This window comes from Lacerta agilis, chromosome 1 (genome assembly GCF_009819535.1).
Source record: "Lacerta agilis isolate rLacAgi1 chromosome 1, rLacAgi1.pri, whole genome shotgun sequence".
NCBI lineage: Eukaryota > Metazoa > Chordata > Lepidosauria > Squamata > Lacertidae > Lacerta > Lacerta agilis.
The window spans coordinates 103,519,121-103,541,598 of record NC_046312.1 but is presented as its reverse complement, the minus strand read 5'-3'; the positions used below and the strand labels follow the sequence as shown (position 1 = coordinate 103,541,598).

Here is a 22,478-nt window from a genome sequence, read left to right as displayed (position 1 = left end):
GTTCAAGTATTTGTGTGGTACTCGCAGCATCCTGAGCCTACTCTAGGGATGGAAGAATCTCTCTTTTCAGTTCTCTCGTCATCTCATTTTTCCAGTCTTAAATTCCACATTCCTACAAAAAAAAAGATTTTTCTTTTTTAAAAATTCTCAAGAAAATTCTTAGGCATTTTGGGGTAAATTTGTACTAATAAACACATTTTTGTATGTAGTTTTGACTGATGTAACACATTTTGCAACCACGTTATCCTGCTTTAATGCATTTTTAAGTTAAGTTATTTTAAAATTATATTCATTTTTACTTAATGTAAAATGTAGCCATAATAATAATAATAATAATAATAATAATAATAATAATAAATTAAGTGTCTATAAGGGAGAAGGGACTTGGCGTCAGAGGAGAGCTTGCTTAACCTCTATTTGCCCTATGACAACTGTCAGAGGGATTTGGCTCAGAACTCCTTCAGCACTAGATTTGAATCTGAAAGCTTCTCCTAGGCACTGTAGTCACCTCTAAATCATGCTAAGCATACAATGAAAATCCATCTTTTTACCACTCTTAATTGCAAATGAGCAGGGTAGCGTATTATAAGGTACCTAACTAAAGTGATATGAGAATATATCAATAGATTTAATATGTAAAGGTAGCCTAACAAATACATTTGGTAGGCAAGAACTTCTTGGCATTTCAGAAGAGATTGTATTGAACTTGGTCATTACATTGGTAACAACTTTTCGTACAAATTTATATCATAATAACAATGGATCAGGTTTTTGTTATCAGACCTATGTTTCTACCATTTTTGTATAGCAGTGAGATTTTCAGTAGTCTATTAAAAATACAAAACCAGAGCCATTAATTCTAATACTGATTAACCTAACCAAAGAAGCTAAGTATGAAATTTCATTCAGTTTTGAGTTTTCTGTGGGATGGAACTCTGGTGATAATGATTATAGTCTCTTTGCTAAGGCTAGTGAATTCTAAATGAAATCATCATTACTTAAGATGGTATCAGGCCAAAAGTTAATTCCTCTGAAGTACTCTTTGCAATGAAGTTGTGGCCAGTGTGGGCTTTACAAGGAATTGCTTAAGGATTAAATTGCAAAATACATTTGGTACCATAAATGGAGAAATTACCAGGACTATGAGCAAAATGGTCTTTCAAGTATATCTTGCAAAGAAGAGAGATAAGTACAGTTTAAGAACAAAGTATGTTAATGCTGGACCAAAGGGTACTTTAAAGCTTTACCAAACATGTTGAGACTAAAACAGAGAATTCAGTGCTGTTGGTGAACTGGGTATAAATTAACTCTTTACAATGGATTTAAAATACCTAAAGAAGTAAAACGTGCTGCAACTCTGTTTCTTGCATAAGAAATTAGAGAGATTCTTTATGTTCTAAACATCTCAATTAAGTTAAGCATTATGTGTAGAAAGGTCTCTTCAAGCTTTGAGATAAATTACAAAATAAAAGGTGACATTTCCCAAAGCACAGAAGTAATTTATAAACATGATCCCATGCTTATATGACTGTAATTACAATTAAGATTATACGTGTTATAGTGGAGGGTGAGGAGGCTTATTATTAAAAATGGGTTTATATGTTATATATTGAGAGACTGTGTGAATTATTGTTTTATTTGGTTGCCTTTGCCATAAACCACTCAAAGTTGCTTAATTGGAAAAAAACTAAAATTCATATGGACGTTATTACTGTCACAAGTTTATGGGGGAAACCCATTCACTGCCAGTACCAAGAACTGTTTTGTGGAAGGGAAATGTTTTAGGTGAATTCCTGAAAGTATTTGCTCAGTTCCACATTTATTACAAACATATCTGCTGTATGTACTCCAGTTCTGTTCTGCTGTTTCCTCAAACAAATAAGTAAAATGAGGATTGGCATACCCAGATGTACATACGACTGGTAACTCTGGTCCAATCTGGGTTCCAATATGTGTGCATAAGGTGTTTAAAGCTGCATGTACACACATGAGTTGAAATAACTAAATTCAAAGCCAGCAGCCAAAGTTTGAAACAAAATTGTTTTCTCTGATCATTCAAATACAAAATGTATTATGATAGCTCTAATTAAAATCCAACAATTAAACTTTTTTCTCTCTAGAGATCACATATGCCAGAGGGCCCTTTTGAATGTTGAGGGAGTGCTGGGAGTGTGACATGACACAAAATGGCAGCCATTGGTGGAGTATGGGATACTGCAAAATGAGAGAGAGTGCAGTCATGGTGAAACTTTCCCCATAAAAATGCGAGAAAAGCCTTAACTTGTTTAAGACAGAAGCATGAAAAATGCATTAAAGGGGAGGGAGACCCATTTCCTTATGTCCAAACAACTCTCATCAGTCATAGCTCTCACTTCACATATTGGCTAAAAACACAGACAGGAAGATGCAACCATACTGGCTTATTTCACATAAATTACTTAGAAGAGTACCTGCACATTTTGCTTCATAGAATAACTTTATAGAGTAATGCAGGACGCGGGTGGCACCATGGTCTAAACTACTGAGCCTCTTGGGCTTGCCGATCAGAAGGTCAGTGGTTCAAATCCCTGCAAGTGGGTGAGCTCCTTTTGCTCGGTCCCAGCTCCTGCCAAACTCACAGTTCGAAAGCACACTAGTGTAAGTAGATAAATGGGTACCGCTGTGGCCGGAAGGTAAATGGCGTTTCCGTGCGCTCTGGTTTTGTGTGGCACCCAAAGTGTTTTAGTCCTGCTGGCCACATGACCCGGAAAGTTGTTTGTTGACAAACACCAGCTGCCTCGGCCTGAAAGCAAGATGATCGCTGCACTGGACCTTTGACTGGACTTAACCATCCAGGGGTCCTTTACCTTTATAGAGTTACAGACTTTTTTTTTTAAGTAAAGCTCAGAGTCTGGGGCCACTAGGTGTACCTATGAAGACCTTCATGGGTGCTAGGTTGACAGCCCTTGTGCAGTAAGTGGAAAGGGAGATGCTGAGTTTTGATGGCTTTTTAACCAAAATGGGACCAATGAGAAGCAAAAGGGAGGTGTCAGCATGCTTGGGGGAAACCCAAGGTTTTCAGAAGTGGATAAAATCGAAGAGTTCTATGAGGGCAAAAATCTAAAAATAGATAAGTGCAAACTAAGTATGCTCCTTAAAAGGGATGTGGGTGGTGCTGTGGGTTAAACCACAGAGCCTAGGGCTTGCCAATCAGAAGGTCAGCAGTTTGAATCCCCGCAACGGGATGAGCTCCCATTTCTCACTCTCAGCTCCTGCCCACCTAGCAGTTTGAAAGCACTTCAAAGTGCAAGTAGATAAATAGGTACCGCTCCGGCAGGAAGGTAAACAGCGTTTCCGTGCATTGCTCTGGTTCGCCAGAAGTGGCTTAGTCATGCTGGCCACATGACCAGCTGTACACTGGCTCCCTCGGCCAATAAAGCGAGATGAGCGCTGCAACCCCAGAGTCGTCCGCAACTGGACCTAATGGTCAGGGGTCCCTTTACCTTTACTTTTACGCATGCTCCTTGGTCCCAGAATGTTGAGTGTCTCTTATAGGAGGAACAGGGAAATATGTGGCAAAACTGGGTTGAAGGAACTAAACAGAAATATCCTGATAGAAGGCATGGTTTGGCAGTTGGAATCATAAGCAGGACCACACCACACTGTCACTTTATGTTGCAATTCCCACTTGTAGTATTCTATTTCCTATACAGTGGTACCTCGGTTTTTGAACATCTCCGTTGATGAACGTTTCGGAACTGGAATGCCAAAAACCCGGAAGTAAATGCTTCCATCTTGGAACGCACCTCAGAAGTCGAATGATTTCCGCTGAGGTACCACTGTATTTTTCTCAATTTTCTCTGTAAATTTGCAGACCGCCCTTTGCGCCTCGGGTTTTCAAACATTTCGGAAGTCAAATGGTCTTCCGGAACGGATTACATTCAAAAACCGAGGTTCCACTGTATTGCATATTTATTCTTTAATTCAGCCAGAATTATACAGACATATACAACAGAGAGAATCACAAGCACATGCTTACAAAATTCCAAATTAAGTTTGCCGGCTGCATTTCAGTGATGGTCCTCTTTAACAGCTTTATTTATCTTACAGCACTGTATCATGATTGCAGCTCACAGTGAGAGACCATGTTTTAGTCATACAATATTTTCCGTTTATGTTGGCTTCTGCCAGAAACGACACCCTGTAGTATTACTTCCTCTGTCCTGTCCGAAATGCACGACATGGAGACATTACGCTGCTTGTTTCTCTTTCAACTTTCTCAGTATTTGCTGCTTTTCATGGGTGAACTCTCAGTGGTGATGTCATGTCATGTGTTCTGCAGTATTAGATGTTACAAGGGAAGGGAAGTAGACAGGGGCTAGTGTTTCTAGTAGCATCCATGAATCTCCTTCATATCATGTAGTTCTGGCTTGATGGTAATGCTAATTTGTTCCTAAAAGGCAGTGCTATTTATCTAGAAAAAGAGGTGCTCACCATGAACACCTCCCTTGTTCTCTTATGGTAATGGTGCCCCTCTGAGAGATGCCAGAACTAAGTTCTGTTGAGTTTCAGCTGAAAAAAATCCCTGTTAATAGGGACTCTAATTTTAAAAACCAATGAAACTGTTCACCAGGTTCAGTCAGAATAGTTCCATTGCACAAACAGAAGTCCATGTGCTCATAGACCTTCCCCCTACTTTCCCTTTTCTTGCGCTTCCCCATGCCCTCCCTCCTTGGGAGACTTGGCAAAATCCCTAGAACACCTTGAGGGAACTCCCTTGCTGGGGAAGGCAAGGGAGGGAAAGTTCTGTTGTGCAGCCACCAGCCAGAAGTCCTTTTGCAAATGGAACAACTTTATTACATACTGCCCATTGGTTTTGTCACATGACTTAATAAGAATGTGAAACACTTTTCTTGCTGTCTGAATTGCTGAATCACAGGCCTGTCACTCAGCTATCCATGCTGCTGTAAGCATAGAGGTTACTCCGACACAGCTCTCTGTGAAAGCTAAACCCACATTCTTTATACAAAATACTTGTGCAATGCTTAGTGAGAATCAAGGTATTTTTTAAATTACTCTGAATATGGTCAACATTCACATGAGGGAGCACTCCTTTAAGGTTTCCTGTTGGAATTTCCTCTTCCTGCAACTCAACAGCAAGCCATCCATTGTTACATTGTCAGTGAGGAGCTTGCCAACTAGCAAAGCCGCAGAAAGATGCGAGTGTGTGACACGTTTCACATCTAATCTTTCTAAGAAATTCTGAGGTCGCTTTGTGCTCTTTCCCATCCAAATGGGATTTAAAGTTGGTTTTGAGTAGAGTTAAGATTTAATTATTGCACAGATTTTATATTTGAATATTCTTATTAGCATATAAAGGATGACCCACTATAGAGCAGCAAAGAACATCTGTTTCATTGGCTCAACCTTTAAACTTGCAGAATTATAATGGCTCCCGTTTGCCATCTGGCCAGCTTTAAACCAGCCTAACCAAAGATTTTTATTTTTTTTCTAAATCCAGCTAATTAATTTTAGTTCGGTCTCTATCCTTGGCAATGAGGAATTTGCTATAAAGCTTATTTAAATATATTAGCAAATGCAGATGAGGTATGATCTTGTTCCTTTTAGGAGAGTTGGCAGACTTGCTGTTAGCAAATAAGGGTTTTACTTGTAGCATGTGGGAGAGTTGTCACTTTCTTTGTTTTACATTGGCACCATCTACTTGAGATTTTTTTTAAGGTAGGTGTGGTCAGAGGTAGTTATTGGAGAATATTATGTATAAAAGCCAGCAATTTAGATAATTGCAAAAAACATGTTTGGGGTTTATTGTGACCATACTCTTTAAGTTTCAATTCCAAAATGTATGGTATTTATAGTACAGTCCTATAGTGCAGTAAGCCCCACTGATTTCCGTTAATCATAGACAAGTGAATTCATTGGTTATTTTAGGGAATATACACCCCACCATTCCATTATGTTTGCATTGCTTGAGGGTAGCTACAACAATTAAAAACAAAAGATCATAGAAATGGACTTGGCACATAAAACAAAGGTTTGCCTGACTCTTCTACATGCTTGCCATATCCTGGAATTTTAAACTAATGGGTTGAGAGGGAGTAAGAAAGGGGGCCCAAGGGATAAGGTATTCCACAATCTGAGGATGCCCTCTCTCTTGTTCAAGCCAATTGTGAACTAAGCCCTGGGCAGGACTTGGTGATGGGGTTCTCTGGTAGAACTCAGGGAGTGAAAAGGCTGGTAGACAGGAAGACTGTCTCCAGGTAGCCCTGATGCAATTCCTATAGGACTTCACAGGTTAATCTTCAGTACTTAGAATTATATCTGCAAACAAATTGTTACAGAAGAGGACCGATATGTTCCCATGGTCAAATGCCTACTAGCATCATTGCTGCTGCATTTTGTACAAATGCAAACAGTAGGGGCTGTTTGACAGTGGAATTTGCTGCCAAGGAGTGTGATGGAGTCTCCTTCTTTGGAGGTCTTTAAGCGGAGGCTTGACAGCCATCTGTCAGGAATGCTTTGATGGTGTTTCCTGTTTGGCAGGGGGTTGGACTGGATGGCCCTTGTGGTCTCTTCCAACTCTATGATTCTATGATTCTAAGACTCTTCAAAGGCTGGGTGTAGGTAATACAATCTGGGTGTAGTGAATGCATGAGTTACTCTGGCTAGATCCATCTTCTCAGGAATGGGAATAGCTGGTAAACGACCAGCCAAAGCTGCATAGACACCCTTGGCCACAGCTACTCTCTGGACATCCAGAGGCAAAGCCAGATTCAGGAGCACTCCCAAACTGATTTTCAAGAGGCGTGCTCCCTCATTCAAAACCATCTTAATTGCAGTTACATCAATATCTCTCCTGACCAGGTGTGTATCTGTTTGGTCTGGATTAAGGATCAGTTTATTAGCCCTCATCCAGACCATTATTTGATCCACTGTTTCACCTACACTTCCAGCTGAAGAAAACCCAGATTCATAAATCCACAAACAGAAAGTAGTCTCTGGTTGGTGGTATAACCTTAGTAGCATGGGTTATGAGAAACCTTTGTTTACATTCTTGCTCCTTTGCAAGTAGCTTTATAGCTTTTATTTAGCATTGGATTGTAACATCAGTGCAAATTACTGTGCTTCAAGGTATTTGATTCCCACATGATTACTAGGGTTGTGAATGATGCACATGTACTTTGGGAGTAAGGCTTTCTGGATTCAGTGTGAGTTGTGGCCCAGGAAATATTAGTAGAATCAAACTGAAAGTCATTTAAAAACAAACAGCTCTCACCATTAGGTCCAGTCGCGGATGATTCTGGGGTTGCGGCACTCATTTCGCTTTACTGGCCGAGGGAGCTGGCGTACAGCTTCCAGGTCATGTGCCCAGCATGACTAAGCCACTTCTGGGGAACCAGAGCAGTGCACGGAAACGCCGTTTACCTTCCCGCTGGAGCGTTACCTATTTATCTACTTGCACTTGATGTGCTTTCGAACTCCTAGGTTGGCAGGAGCAGGGACCAAGCAACGGGAGCTCACCCTGTCATGGGGATTCGAACTGCCGACCTTCTGATCAGCAAGCCCTAGGCTCTGTGCTTTAGACCACAGCACCACCCGCGTCATATGAAATGGATTCTAAAGACAAGTATTACAAATATACATGGCTGCTGTAATACTTGTCCTTAGAATCCGTTTCATATGATCAGCAATTGAAATTCTATGAACAGGGAACACACTAGACAAAGAAGCCCCTATACAAAAACATATGTGAATGTGACTCTCTAAAGTATTGTCCCAGTCTTATAAATAATTTGCTTTTTGTTCAACAGGTGTTAAGATGAGTGGAAGGGACCCTCGAGGATTTACTACATCTCCCAGGAGTAGTGATATAGGTAGACTTTTAAAATCCATTTCAATGTTCCATTTCCACTGTTTGTGTCACAGCTTGCCTTCCTCAGTATTAGCTAGCTGTATTAGTTACACATAGATTATTACATAGAGTTTATGTGGAGTCCATGGTTTATGAGATTTATCCTATAATTCTATGCTCTGGCTTCTAGGAAACTTAGCTGACATTGCTTGATGAAGTTGTTTCTACTTTTGTGGTTGGGTGCTTGCTTCCCACAGTGGCAGCAGTCAGTCACTCTCTGTGATGGACAGAGTCATCATGGGGCTTGGCAGGAGTCCTACTCTTGCGATGTTTAGCAGGGGAAGGACCATAGTTTAGGTGTACAGCATCTGCTTTGCATGCAAAAGATCCCAGGTTCCATCCCAAGCATCTACAAGTAGGGTTGGGAGAGAACCATACCTGAAATCTGGAAAAGTCATTGCTGGTCAGTGTAGACAGTCGTGAGCTAGATGGATCAATGATCTGATTCAGCATAAGGCAGCTTCCTATGTTCTTTACATTCCAATTAGTGGATAAAAGTGTCATGCAAGCCACTGTCTCAGTGACCCAAATGGCTGTTACATTTTTCCTTCTTGCAAGCAGAGGTCCATACTGAGCCTGCAAGCTTGAACTGATAGGCGCTATAATATGTAACAGTTCATTCCTTAGGTGATTGGTTTTTTTTGTTTTGTTTTTTAATTTAAAATAAGCCTTTATTAAATTTGTGGTTTTTTTTTAAAAAAAAGGATTTCAAACATAAAACAAAACAAAACATTAAATCTTACATCACACAAATAATACCAGACATAAATTTACAATAGTCTCTTTCAAATTACACATCAAATTTAAAATATGACTTCACATTGCTTCTACAACGGTTTTCTTAGTATAATACTCATTTCATTACTCTAACTAATAATTTAATTACTCTCATTCTTACAAACAAACAAAAAACAACAACATTCCCTAGGTGATTGTTGATATTTCTCTTGCTTCACGGGCCTGGCACTTCAGTTCAAGCGTTGGGTCGCCAAGACAGTGGCTTGCATGAAATATTTATTTGTCTTTTTCAGAAAAAAATGAAAAGTGTCATGTGTTGTCTTTCCTATTCATGTTTTGTTATAATTGCAATGGAGTAACTTTCTTTTTAAAAGAGAAAGTTCTTTTCTTCTCATTGTGTTTCAAAACACATAATGGCTGGAGACTTTATTCATGTTTGAATTGTTTTATGCTTAAACTAGAAAGCTTGGTGGTTCGTATGAAAAATGGCCTTAAGAGTTCCAAGTATAAACCTGTTGACTACGAGCAGCTACTTGCAATGACTGAAGCCAAGAAATTGGAATCTGCTAACATCCTGTTAAAGGTAAGTGTTGTGATTTCTGATGGATGTAGAATGCAACTTTAGATGTTGAGGTTGAAAGTGTCATAGGAGCTGGTGGTTGATTTGTATGCACAAGGAGATTCTGCTGTCCATAAGTAAAGGTACTAAAAATATATATATAAGTGAGTAATGATGGCTAGTTATGGGGTAACAGAATTAACTGTTAAATGGCTAACTGCAAAGGAGCCAAGTTTACCTCTCATGGCTTGTTTAGAGGAGTGAGGTGGGCATGATTTAAGCAGCCACACATTGTGTTTGTGGTTTGGCTTAGTGCTAAACATAAAGCTGCAATAGTACGGATTTAGTCATTGTTGTCTTCTGTTGTGAAAGGGTTTCTGTCTCTTAATACTAGCAAAGAGCTGCTAAGCCCAATGCTATGAGGACTAGATCTAAGGCTCTATAATAGTGTGAGGGGTATTTTGTCATCCAGCAGCGCACCTGGGAACAGTTGCTACTCTCCCTGGAAGAGCAGGGAAGAGCAGGAATTAGAATTAGAATTACAATTAGAATTTATTATTTCAGTCACAGACCAGTTCCAGCCCACATACAATATCAAGGAAGTCATAAAACACAATAGGGATACATTTGAATTTGCAATTAGGTATAACAGGGACAATACAGATATTGCAACAGTTAAAAATATATAAATTAAAACTTACTCACTAAAATATAACCTAAAATTATCATTTAAGGCCTTAATCATTATGATAGCACAGCTTGTTCCCTAAGTTTTATGGCAATCGCACAAAATTTGGCTACCCTTAACGTGATCTCAGGATCCTTGTCCTCTACCAGGGATTTTAGACGTTGAAGTATGTCATTCTGCATATGGTTTACCCTTGAATCTGCCCTGCAAAAGGGCAGATGGCAGCACGTTGAATCTAGCGAGGGTAAATGACCGTCTGTATTTAGGTATTTGTATCAAATTACAAAACTGTTTTTCCACTGGTTTTACAAAGCTGATTAATATGTGGTGGTAGCCCGCAAGGTTTGGGCAGGGTGAAAGGCCTTGACAGACCAGATACATTCCCGTCCTTATGTCTTATGTTTCCTGCCTTGTATTAAACTGTAGCAACAGCAGAACATAATGGCTAGGGTGTGCATAACTGTAAAATTATTCACTATCATTTTTATAAATAGAACATGTAGCCGAAGGTAAAATGAACAGTGTTCTTGTGAGTTGCTTTGAACACAAATATTACATTTAGATGGCAATCTTATATACACTTTACTTGGTAGGAAGCTCTGTTGAACTCAAAATGGCTTGCTTCTGAGTCAACATGTACAAAATTTCTCTGTTAGCTGATTTTATTCTGTAGTATTTTCCATACAGGTAGGACCTGCAACAAATGGTTGCAGTGTGCAGTGCTTCTGTTCAGGTTTTCTGTTAGCTGGACATGAACTTTTGCAGGGTACACGGCTCCATTCTCCATCCCTCGCAGGTTTTCCATTTCCTACCCCAATAGTGAGTCACCATTCTAGTACTCGGGTATCTAGGCACATAAAAATGTGGTTCAAGGTTGCCAATGTAAGTCTGACAGTCTTACAAGCACAGCAGATACTCTCACACCTCCAATGTTAGGATCATCCCATCATAGCAACAGTTTTGGTGGGCCCAATACAGCACAGGAATACCATTCAAAGGTCTGTGTAGGTACTGGAAATGGCTTAGGAAAGAGGGAATCTGCAGACTGGACCTGCTTGGCTGGCCCAGGGACTTCATATGCTGCAGCAAAATTGTGGCTATTGTTTTTTTAAAGAGTAGGCCAATGGTTTTTAAAATGTCGTGTGGGTTATAGTTAGGTGGTTCTTCCCGCTTGCTAAGAGGGTGTTAGCTGTTAGAGCAGAAAAAGACCTTTTGAGTCGTAGAATAAAAATAATTGATAGAAATATGAACATAAGAAGAGGCCCACCTAGTCTAGCATCCTGTTCTCAAACTGGCCAACCAGCTACTTATGGAAGGACTGCAAACAGGACCTGAGTGCAACAGCGCTCTCCCCACTTGTGTTGCTCAGCAAGCAGTATATAGAGTCAAACTTACTCTGATACTGAAGGCAGTACATAGGTTTCATAGCCAGTGTTAGAAACTGAGATATAACAGCTAGGAGCTAAATTGCACCTTAAACCTAGGTTATGGGCACAACAACAAAATGTCTAGATGATTTTTTTAAATACAAAGCTGAAAATGAATGAACTGCAGCTAAAACATTATTTTCATTTTTCACATGGTCTAGTCCTTCTCCTGCCCACCCCCCTAATATTCTTAAGAGGATCTCTTCTCCAGTCTTCAGAGAGTAGCTGGAAGTGGGGAGGCAGAAAAAGGTCCTCCTTTCCTTCCACTCTGCAGTTTTAATCTGAAATCTTAGGTGCAGTACTGCACCCAGAACTCAGAAACTGCTCGCGCCAATGAAATTCATTGTCGCAAGCTGCGCCAACAATGGGAGTTTCGAACACTGTTCATAGCTAGTAGCTATCGATAGCATTCTCCTCTGTGACTTTGTCTAATCATATTTTTAAACCATCTAAATTGGTGGTTATCACTACAACTGTTGGGGGGAAATTCCATGTGCTTTGTGGAAAGAGTACTCTTTTGCCTGTTCTGAATTTCGCACCATTCAGCTTCATCAGTTGTCCCCTGGTTCTCGTATTATGAGAGAAGGAGAAAAACTTTCTCTGTCCATTTTTTGCACACGATGCATAATCTTTTACACCTGCTCACTGTTTTTGTAAACTAAGCCCCAGTTGCTGATTTGTTTCTGCCTCAGAACCATTCTGATTTGTGAACTTTTTCTAGATCTGCAAAAGCCTTTCTGAAGTGTGGCAACCAGAACTGTAAACAGTATTCCAAATGCACAATATGTTTGTATAACAGTATTATGATATTGGCAGTTTTATTTTGAATCCCTTTCCTACTGATCCTACTATGGAATGTGCCATTTTCACAGCTGCTGCACACTGGCTGACATTTTCATTGGATGATCTGCCATGATTCCAGAATCTCTTCCCTGGTCAGTCACTGCCACTTCAGACCACAGAAGTGTGTATATGAAGTTAGGATTTTTTGCCCCAATCTGAATCACCTTTCACTTGTTTCGATTGAGTACAATACGCATTCACTCAGTATGGAGAGATCCTTTTGGAGATCCTCACAATTTTTTTTGTGCTTGCTACCCTAACACTAGCAAACATGGCCACCTCACTTCTTGCCCCAACTCCAGATAATGTATGAACAAGCTAAAAAGCAGAGGCCTTCCATCCTTCCATTGTGAGAACTGACAATTTATTCCCATTCTCCGCTTTCTGTTCTTTAATCAGTAACTGTCCTCTTATTATATGGCTGCTAAGCTTACTCTGGAGTTTTTGGTGAGTGGCTTTATCAAAAGCTTTTTGAAATAAGTAAACAAACACATGGTGTCTCTCCCCAAACATCTCTGGCACATCATGGGCAACCATGCTTCAAGACGCTGACCCCATCAGTGCTGTTTTTTTTGTGTTTTTTTTGTGTAAGTGTGCTAAAGCCATTATTCCTGGAAACTTTAATTTGCTGGCTCTGTTGGTTTTGTGCTTGTAGGGGCAAAGTACATATTATTTTTGATTCATACATGCAGGAAAAGAGAAGGAGCTGGAAGCAACATTTGTGTCCAGATATCTGCTTCTTTAGGAAGGCTTTTTAAGAATATCCCCATATTTCTAGGCTTTTCCGTTTTTCTTCTGCATTAGTCAGTGGGATGAGAGAATGAGCTATGGTGAGGGACACACTTCAAATTAGACAGTATTTCCCTGTTTCCATTCATAGTTCTTGGCATGTGACTGTGCCCCAAGATTGTATACCTCTGAGTACAAGTTGCCATGAATCACGAGTGGGAGAGAACTATTGCGCTCAAATCCTGCATGTGAATTTCCCATAGGCATCTAGTCAGCCAGTGTGAGGACAGAATGCTAGTCTGCGGGGATTCGGTGCTGGAGCTTCCCGTGCGTGAGTTTAAGCTACCCACGCATGAGATACCAGTTGCCGGGGATAAGCGGCCAGCGTTCCGCGTGCGTATGGGCACGGGCGCCGGCCAAGCCTCAATATCTGAAGGTTCGTGAGTAAGACGGAAATGACTCCGAAGGTGCGTGAGTAAGTGGATGCCTCGAAACTAAATGGATGCCTCGAAAATGAATGGATGCCTCGAATCTGAATGGATGCCTCGAAACTGTACTTGGAACTACTTGTGACCTCCTGCACTATCACTTAAAGTAAAGGAAACTAAACCAAGGGCAAAGTTAAAGCATTAAATGAAAATCCCTATCGTTTTTCGACTAAAATTAAATCCAAACCTTTTCCCCAATAAAGACAGACACTGACGTTTCTTTTATGGCTTTGGCTGACCCGCATAGGCTTCTACACTTTGCTGTTCCTAGCCCTATGCTAAGTTTTCCCTAAACTCTCAGTCCCTACACCGCCAAATCTTCCGCAATGCTAAACTAAATAAAACTACACCGATAAATCTTCCGCGATCTAACCCTATACTAGATCTAAAGGCTATCTAACCTTTACCGATAAATCTTCCGCGAACTAAACCCTAACTACCACCGGCACGCGCTTCCAACCCAGCCAACCCAGCCAACCCTCAGCCCAAAGACCATTAAACTAAACTTAACCCAACTGAAAGAACTAAAGAAGAACGTGCCTAAGCGGGGAGCCTCAGCCTTTTATTGAGAACCAGGTATGACATCACGATCAATATATTAACCAATAAAACCACTGTTGCTGCCCCCAAAAAAGGCGGGAAGCAGAATAAACGTCCATTGATAACTTTGAAAACCTCTGGAACTACAATTTTAGGCGGAGTAATCCCAGTGGCAAAATGCCTCCGCTCAAAAGTGAAAGTGAAAGCAAGAGTTAGTGGCAAAGTGCTCACTGACTCCAAAACGGAAGGATACGAAAAGTAGTGCATAATAACCATTAAAATAAACAAATAACCGCGGATCTTTAATGGATCCACGAAGTGTATTCCCACACTAGTCCTAGGATCATGTGCTGTAAAAAAAAAAAATTGCCTAGTTGTTTTTTAAGGAGCGTGTCATTTTTAAAGCAACACTGGAAGTATAGAAAGGAGAGAGAGAGCAATAGAAAAGAGAGAGAGAGCAATAGTCAAGTCACAGTGATAATGGAGAGCTCTAAGCATTCCGCCCCCATGGGGAAAATAATGACATCACACTGTACTTTTGTTGGAACTGGAATGTGTCATTTCTGCAGATGCTCTGTTTGTTGCTTAAGCTGTAGAGTGCATATATCATGCCAGGACTGGATGTGTTTTCACTGTCCCCATAAGCATCTCCCAATGGCTGCTGCAATTAGCTCTAGTACTCATGCCAGTTCACGCTGTTCCCCTTGCAAGTTGTCACTGATCCCCTCCCTGCCGGCTCTACAGACAGAGACATTACAGTCTGCATGAAAAATCAGCAGCATCAGCACACTGAGAATCCTTGTGTCAAAGCAGAACGTACTTTTAGCATGGACACAAAGATCCCAGCAGAGGAGTTGTGTTTCTGCTTTATAGCTGAATTGCCAAATCAGCACTGCAGGAAGTTCCTGGGTAGAAGGCAATGGTTTGGGGAGCTTTGCACAATCTCTACATGGTGCTTCCCACCCCATAGACAGGTCTGAATGCCAAATGCATTACCACATCTTTCCCGAGTAACACACTTCCACATGATGTTTCCAAGTGGAAAGCAGCTGGCATAATATGTTCAAGTGTGTGTGCACTTAATGTTTTGCTTTCTCCCATTCAAAAGAGCTGGTGTCACTAAGGTTACTTCTTACCATCATCGACTTCTTCTGGAATGGATGTGGTAATGATAGTAATTACATCAGTATGTGATAAAAGGAGTGCAAAAAAACCTATGGACTCGGCTTTGCCTATGATTTCAGATCCTGTAAAATAAAGGCTGTAATACATACAGTATTGCTGTGTCCCTGCAGAAACCCTTTCATATATTTTATACAATTCCACCCAATATCATTCTTCTCTGGGCACTCGATAAACCTTGGAACAATGAAATACTATGGTAAGATCCAATATCACACCACTGGATGTGACAGAATTCCCATTCTTCCTCTTGCCCCTCCATCTGAATTCATTCCAGGGGTCACCCCAACCCTTCGGATTTTGGAGGCATGCAGGAGAGGAAAGATAAGTCCTGTTTCTGCAGGGTGTGGTACAGTGGTTAGTGTGCTGAACTAGGACTTTCGAGACCAGGGTTCAAATCACCACTCAGTCCTGAGGCCTGCTGGGTGATCTTGGACCAGAAGTATCTTTAAGAGAGAGAGAAGCATGTGTACCATCTTGTGCTCCTTGGAGGAAAGGTAGGATATAACTGTAATTAATTAATTAATTAATTAAAAATAAAATAAAATATCATAAAATAAAATAAATTTCCAAGGAAGAGAGGAATAAAATAGATAACTAAATCATAATTATAAGCAGTGGTTTTGGTTTAAACAGCAGAATCACACATACACTAGTAAAGGTAAAGGTAAAGGGACCCCTGACCATTAATTAGGTCCAGTCATGTCCGACTCTGGGGTTGTGGTGCTCATCTCGTGTTACTGGCCGAGGGAGCTGGCGTATAGCTTCTGAGTCATGTGGCCAGCATGACAAAGCCGCTTCTGGCGAACCAGAGCAGCGCACGGAAACGCCATTTACCTTCCCGCCAGAGCGGTACCTATTTATCTACGGTACTTGTACTTCAACGTGCTTTCGAACTGCTAGGTAGGCAGGAGCTGGGACCGAGCAATGGGAGCTCACCCGTCACGGGGATTCGTACTGCCGACCTTCCGATCGGCAAGACCTAGGCTTCGTGCTTTAGACCACAGCACCTTTAGCTATTAAAAAACCTAAATCTCTTTTAATGAAAAATACATTATAAACTTCTTTTGCACCATTGATGTTTTGTCCTGGCTCTTGGGATTTTGATTTCTTGTGGGGGTGTTGCTTTAAAAAAAAAAAAAAAACTTACGTTGTTTTGTATTGCTGGCTCTTGCTGTAATAAAATTGATTGATTGAGACCACAGCACCACCCGCGTCATATGAAATGGACTTTGACATGCTTTCGAAACTGCTAGGTGGGCAGGAGCTGGGACCGAGCAACGGGAGTTCACCCCGTCATGGGGATTCAAACCACCGACCTTCTGATCAGCAAGCCCTAGGCTCTGTGGTTTAACCCACAGCGCCACCCACGTCCCTTACATACACCATTACCATGCAGTAAATGTCAAAGTGCACATTTATAGATGGGATCCCGATTTATTGTTTTGATTTGATTTGAGTCAAAAGAAAAGCTGGAAATATTTAAGCCAGCTTTCCTCAACCTGGTGCCCAAATATGATGTTGGTCTTAAAACTCCCATCAGCCCCAGGCATCATGACCAATAGTCAGGGATGATGGGAGCTGTAGACCAAAACCTTTGGAATGCACAAGGTTGGAGAAGGCTGGTACAGTGGTAGACGAAATTAATTCGTTCTACGAGTGTCTTCACAGAGCAAATTTTTCGTCTAGCGAAGCGGCAATGCAGCACAGAGGTTTTCGCGCCGAAAAAAAAATTCGTCTTGCGAGGCAGCCCCATTGACTTTTTCGTCTTGTGGGGCAGCCTTCCGCTAGCGAATGCCGTTCGTCTAGCGAGTTTTTCGTCTAGCGAGGCATTCGTCTAGCGGGGCACCACTGTATAACATATGACTGCTTAGTTATTGGTTACTTTCTTTATATAGCTGGGTTTTGTTTTGTTACACTGTTCTAAGTGTTTGGTTGAAAGACATATACCATGTTGGTATATTTATAGGCACGTTAAAAAATAATATTTTGGCTTTTTTTGAAATAAACAAATTGGTGGTGTGTGAACAGGTAACTTATTATTACTTTGTTGGTTTCTGCACATAAATAGTGGACTAGATTACTGACATTTGCGAGTTTTGTGTTACACTTGAATGGCAGCTGGTGGCTGGATGTGCAGAGCTGAGAGCAGCAGCTGGTACAGCATGAGGTAGAGTGGGGCAGTGTATAAATGGCCTTTGTTTCTAGAACAAATTTCCTTTTAATTTAACTGTGGTTCTGATTATTCATGAGCCATTGACCTACAGGAGCAACCAGAGCCTTGTCTTTGAAGAAACAATTTTAGAGGCCCGCAGAACTCATCTTATATTTATATAAAATTATAAATTTATTATACTTACTTTTTTTAAAAAAAATCTTCTACCTAGATTAAAAAAACTGAACACGCTTCAAAAATCAACAAAGAACAAATGCTGCAGAAGCGGCATAAACAAGTGTGGTGGTCAGAGCACAAAAGACTGCATAGAACCCGGTAAGAAGTGGGAAAGTTTGATCAAGCAATTCAGAAATGTATAGTACAAGGCTAAGGTGCAGCAGGCATAGCTTAACAGATATCTGTTAAAAGATAATTGAGCATATAATGGTTGGTGAATTTTAGTCTTCTGAAAACATACCAGATGAAAATATCTGTGTCATGTTAGAATTAGTAGGGGAGGGGAGATGTAAGATCTGATTTGCATACCACTTCTGGACAGTGAATGGATTGACACCACATATTGGGATATGGAGACACAGTTGAGAGTAATAGAATGCTGCAACCACAGGGACTTTCCTGTGATATTGTGAGGAGCCGGAAAAGTGGAAATGACTTTTGAAAAAGGAGGGACCTGGGTAGCAGGTTATGCTTCCGAAGGACAGGGTCACCAGTATATGATAATGGACTTGAGCACAGGTTGGTGCTGGTAATTACAGCAGCAGATTGGACTGGCCGAGGTAATTCTGAGAACTAGGAAGTGAGACTTCTTGCAGTTCATAGCAGTAGGCTGTAGATAGATTTCCCACCTGAATAGACTTCTAGAGAACAAAACTGATTTATGATAGCTTCCATGGTGGGAAGGGGAGCAGAAAAGCCTAGAAAGTGATCATAAGCCAGAAGATTGTATTCCTCCCAAAACATATTGTTCAGGAGAGAGAGAGGATCCTTGACATTTCAGCCCTATAACTGCTCCTACACATCTTTTGAGAAGTCATGTAAGGGAACTCGAGCACAGACAAGGCTTTTCACACCCTAGATTGAATCCGTGGATGGCCTGATGCAGTACCGAGGCAAGAAAGGAGGCGCTAGAGGATGCAGAGAAGGTGGTAATGTTCTTCAATTTCAGCCAGGAGGTTGAAGCTGGGTAGTTGATACAGGACAAGTGAAGATACTAGATGTGAGAAGTTAGGAGTGATATACTAGGATGGAATATAGATGTGCACTTGGCAATAGGGGCTCAGATTGAGTCAAATATGGGTTTGTTGCATTTTGTACCAGGATTCTGGTGTAGGAAAGGCATAGCAAAATGGGGAGTGAATATAGAAGAAGCATAATCATTATGGGCAGTCAGGGCAAGGCATAAGGCCTAGAAATAAATCAGCCCCCACCCCAAAACAATTCAAAGAATAAGGAAGAAAGAGAACTTTGGGGATGGATACAGTGTACAAAAAGTGGTGTTGGCACTGGAAATACTGAAAATGAACTGTTTCACTTGAGAAATACTATTCTAGTTCCTGGGAATCCATTGGTGAATATTTCAGTACACTTTGTTGAAGTTGCATTTAAGTGAATGACTGGCCTTGGCTTTTTTCTTCTGTTTGGTCTGTGGATATGAAACAAATGAGTTTGTCCGAACCGAAATTCTTCCTTTTAGGAAAAAACTAGAATCTGAACTACAAAACTTCTTCGATGAAGGAAGTGAATGGCTTTTGGACTTGTGGAGCTTCAGTAAGTACTTTCTCATATTATTTCTTGATTAAACCAGGTCTTTATAAATATTTATATGCTGATGGATTCAAAGTAAAATTGCACATGAATAATGTAACTTAATATTATGAGATGGAAGGTTTTGTCACCTCCAAACCCTTTCAATTTGTCACCCTGGGTGCTTTTGCTTGGACAGAAGAAAACAAACCCTGGCTGTGATGAGGTGTATTTTAATAATAATAGTAGTAGTAGTAGTAGTAGTAGTAGTAGTAGTAGTAGTAATTTATTTATACCCTGCCCATCTGGCTGGGTTACTCAAAACTGTGGAGTTGAGAGGGTGGGTGGGCCAAAAACAAAGGGAAACTACACCTGTAGTGCTGTTTCTCCTAGAATCATAGAATTGTAGAGTTGGAAGGGATCCTGAGGGTTATCTAGTCCAACCTCCTACAATCCAGAAATCTCACTAAAGCATCCATGACAGGTGGCCATCCAATCTCTGCTTAAAAACCTCCGGTGAAGGAGAGTCCACCACCTTCCAAGGGAATATGTTCCACCGTCAAACAGCTCTTACTGTTAGAAAGGTCTTCCTGATGTTTAGTCAAAATCTCCTTTCTTGTAACTTGAAGCCATTGGTTCGGGTCCCACAAGCAAGTCTTTGGAACAGCTTGAAAGAATGAACTGAGGGCTTGTCCACCCTTCTACTTATCCCATGCCTAGAAAGCACAGGTTTGAGTGGTTTTGTGTTTGCCCCACAGCATGCCCCTGGAAAACACATTCTTTACCGCTGAATCAGAACAAACAGCAATCTGCAAAAAATCCAATTGCCATTTGGTTCAATTCATCAGTCAACCATGGGTTTTCCTGGGGGAAAGCGTTGTGGCAGACAGAGACTTGGACGAGCTTTGAGTGATGGAGTCCTCCTCCAATGGCCTTCTGCAGGATTACCAAAAGGAGATGGATAGGCAGGAATACTGTGCTCACTCTGTTTTATTCTTTGACAAGCCTGTTGTTTTTTAATTAAGAAATTAATTTGCTGGAAAAGGCACACTAATAATTAATTGTCTTTTCTTAAACCCAAGCACCATTCCTAAATTGTATTTAATTTATTGTAGAGTATCAGTTATCAAAGGAACTGGAAACATTCCAAGCAAACACAGTACAACCTATCTGGCAGCTTAGGGAAGATTTAAGGTACCGCCTGTTGGAATGGCAGGCCAACCGCCAAAGCCAAGAATATCAATTTAACCCAGATGCAGTGTTGGAACAGGTTTGTTTGTTTGTTTGTTTGTTTGCTTGCTTGCTTGCTTGCATCAGTCACCTATATCCGTATTTTCTTGTTCTGCAGATAGGAATGCAGAACCTGTGAAACAGAATTATGCCATTGGGAAAGAGCCAGTCTGGGTGGTGGGTAGAGTGTTGGCCTAGGGCCTTGGGAGGGCCAGCTTCAGGTCCCCATGCTGCCAGAAAGCTCAGTTGTTGACCTTGGGCCAGTCATATAAACACAGACAGCCTGATCTGCATTGCAAGTGAGGCAGATCCTCAGGGTGAGGATAAAGCTGGTGGGGAGAAGCTTCCTGAGCTTATTGAAGTGGGTTGGCGGGAGAATAAAAATGGAACGTATGTAGTAGTGAGAAATGCCAGCCACAATGATGCTTTTATATCACAATATTTCACAAAATCAGGTTGCATTTGTGAAGGAACAACAGAAAGTAGTTTTGGAAAAACTTAACCTGGAGAAAGAAGCTTTGGAAAGAGAGCTTGAAGAGTGCACCAATGAAGTAAGAATATGAAGACATTCATTTGTTTGAATTTAATTGCATGAACAAGAACTCTACCAAATTTACTCGTTAATGACTTCTGATTTTTATTGTAGGCACTGGCATGTTCTTCAGGAGAGAGGCCTACACTTTTTTGCGAGATTCCACCACAGTTATTGGCCTTGGAATGCCCGTATCCTGATTTGAAGGCTTCAGTGTTGACAGAATTTCACAAACTGGCAGATGAATATTGGTTGAAGTTCCAAGAGATTGATCAAGACTTAAAAGTCATATCAAGGTAATAGAATCTGATGTCATGTTTCTTCAAGGGCTAGGCAAAATGTTTGGGTATTGAAGTCTTCTGATAGGGGGGGTTGCATTTACATTACTTCTCTTTTGATCAACACAATGCATAGTTGACTTTCTGCCCAGCTCTAGGGGATTAAATAGTCAGTAACTGTTTGCACAGCTGAGAGAACTGTCTCTTTCCAAAGTGCCTTGTCTAAAACAATAAGCGAAATATTCAAGAGGGTTAAATCACCAGAAGTATGGTCTGTGGTAAATGCCTTTGTGTTTGCTATGGATGCAATGCTTTCATTCCACACCCCCTTTTGTAATTATGCTAATTCATACTGAAATTATTATTATTATTTTACTTGAAGAAATCTGGATCAGTTGCTCATACAACTATTAAATCTACACCTTTGTGCCTTTTCACTAAGAAGTGCAGTCTTCTCAGTTTTTATGATCCTTTGTTTATATGCAGATAGGCAGGCATGATGGAAAAAGCCTAATCCAATGTGGTGTGACTTAGTTGCTGTCACAAATTCAGGGACTTTAACCATAATAGTTCAAATGACTTTTTAATGTTAGGCAAGTTTGTCATTTTTACTACCCCAGCCTCCTATTTCTGGAATACAAATATGAACTGTGAGTACATTTTTATATTGATGTTGTACAAACAGGACTACTTCTGTGGCCTTTTGAGTGGTGGCATTTGCTAATCCCCAACGAAGAATGAATTGAATTAACAGCTTGAAATCCCGTTTTCTAATAAGTTTATTTTCTTAGCCTACATGCATACCAGTTGACTGCTGGAACAATTAAAGCACGCTGGCTTGCACCTAAAAAGAGTCTTTATACTACCTTAGGAGCACCACGAAAGCCTCTAGTCATGCAGCCCATGTGCCTTTTGTGTACTAAAGCATTTTATATCCACTTAGACAAAAGGGCAATTGTGACATTAACAATTTCTGCTTGGCTGTATCCATAAAAGGGTCTTAAGAAGAACACTTAGTCTTCAAGTAAGTGCCTAGAACACTCCAATATTTCTTCATGATATGGCAATAAATGTCCAAGCCCTTTCAGTTTACTATCTAAATATTTGGTGTGTTCAATAATCAATGTAATATGCTTGACATCTTCCATCACAGTCATAATGCTTGACCTCAAAGTCATTCATATATATATGTACAGTTCCCATAATCCCTGACTGCTAGCCACATTGGCTGGGCTGATGTGAGTTGTAGGCCAGAAGCTCTGGAATTCATTAGATTGGGGAAGGCTGGTGAACTAGTAGTCTGCCTGTGTAAGACAGCTTCATGTGCTTACGCTCTTTGTATGCTTTCTCATCCCTTCCTTAACCTCTCTTATTCCACTTTAAATTTCTTTCCTACAAATGACGCCTTGGCACACA

The 22,478-nt window shown here is 40.7% G+C and overlaps 1 protein-coding gene across 3 annotated transcripts in view; it reads left to right on the top strand.

Moving 5' to 3' along the window:
• The window catches only part of CCDC148 (coiled-coil domain containing 148), a 101,991-nt gene that overhangs the window by 24,308 nt on the left and 55,205 nt on the right, over window positions 1-22,478 (top strand). For all 3 annotated transcript variants that reach the window (XM_033165389.1, XM_033165380.1, XM_033165399.1), the window contains exons 2-8: window positions 7,809-7,871; window positions 9,109-9,230; window positions 17,491-17,594; window positions 18,973-19,046; window positions 20,138-20,292; window positions 20,708-20,803; window positions 20,899-21,080. In XM_033165389.1, the coding sequence (XP_033021280.1) occupies window positions 7,817-7,871; window positions 9,109-9,230; window positions 17,491-17,594; window positions 18,973-19,046; window positions 20,138-20,292; window positions 20,708-20,803; window positions 20,899-21,080 (788 nt within the window). In that variant the 5' untranslated portion in view covers window positions 7,809-7,816. The remainder of the gene's footprint in view (window positions 1-7,808; window positions 7,872-9,108; window positions 9,231-17,490; window positions 17,595-18,972; window positions 19,047-20,137; window positions 20,293-20,707; window positions 20,804-20,898; window positions 21,081-22,478) is intronic.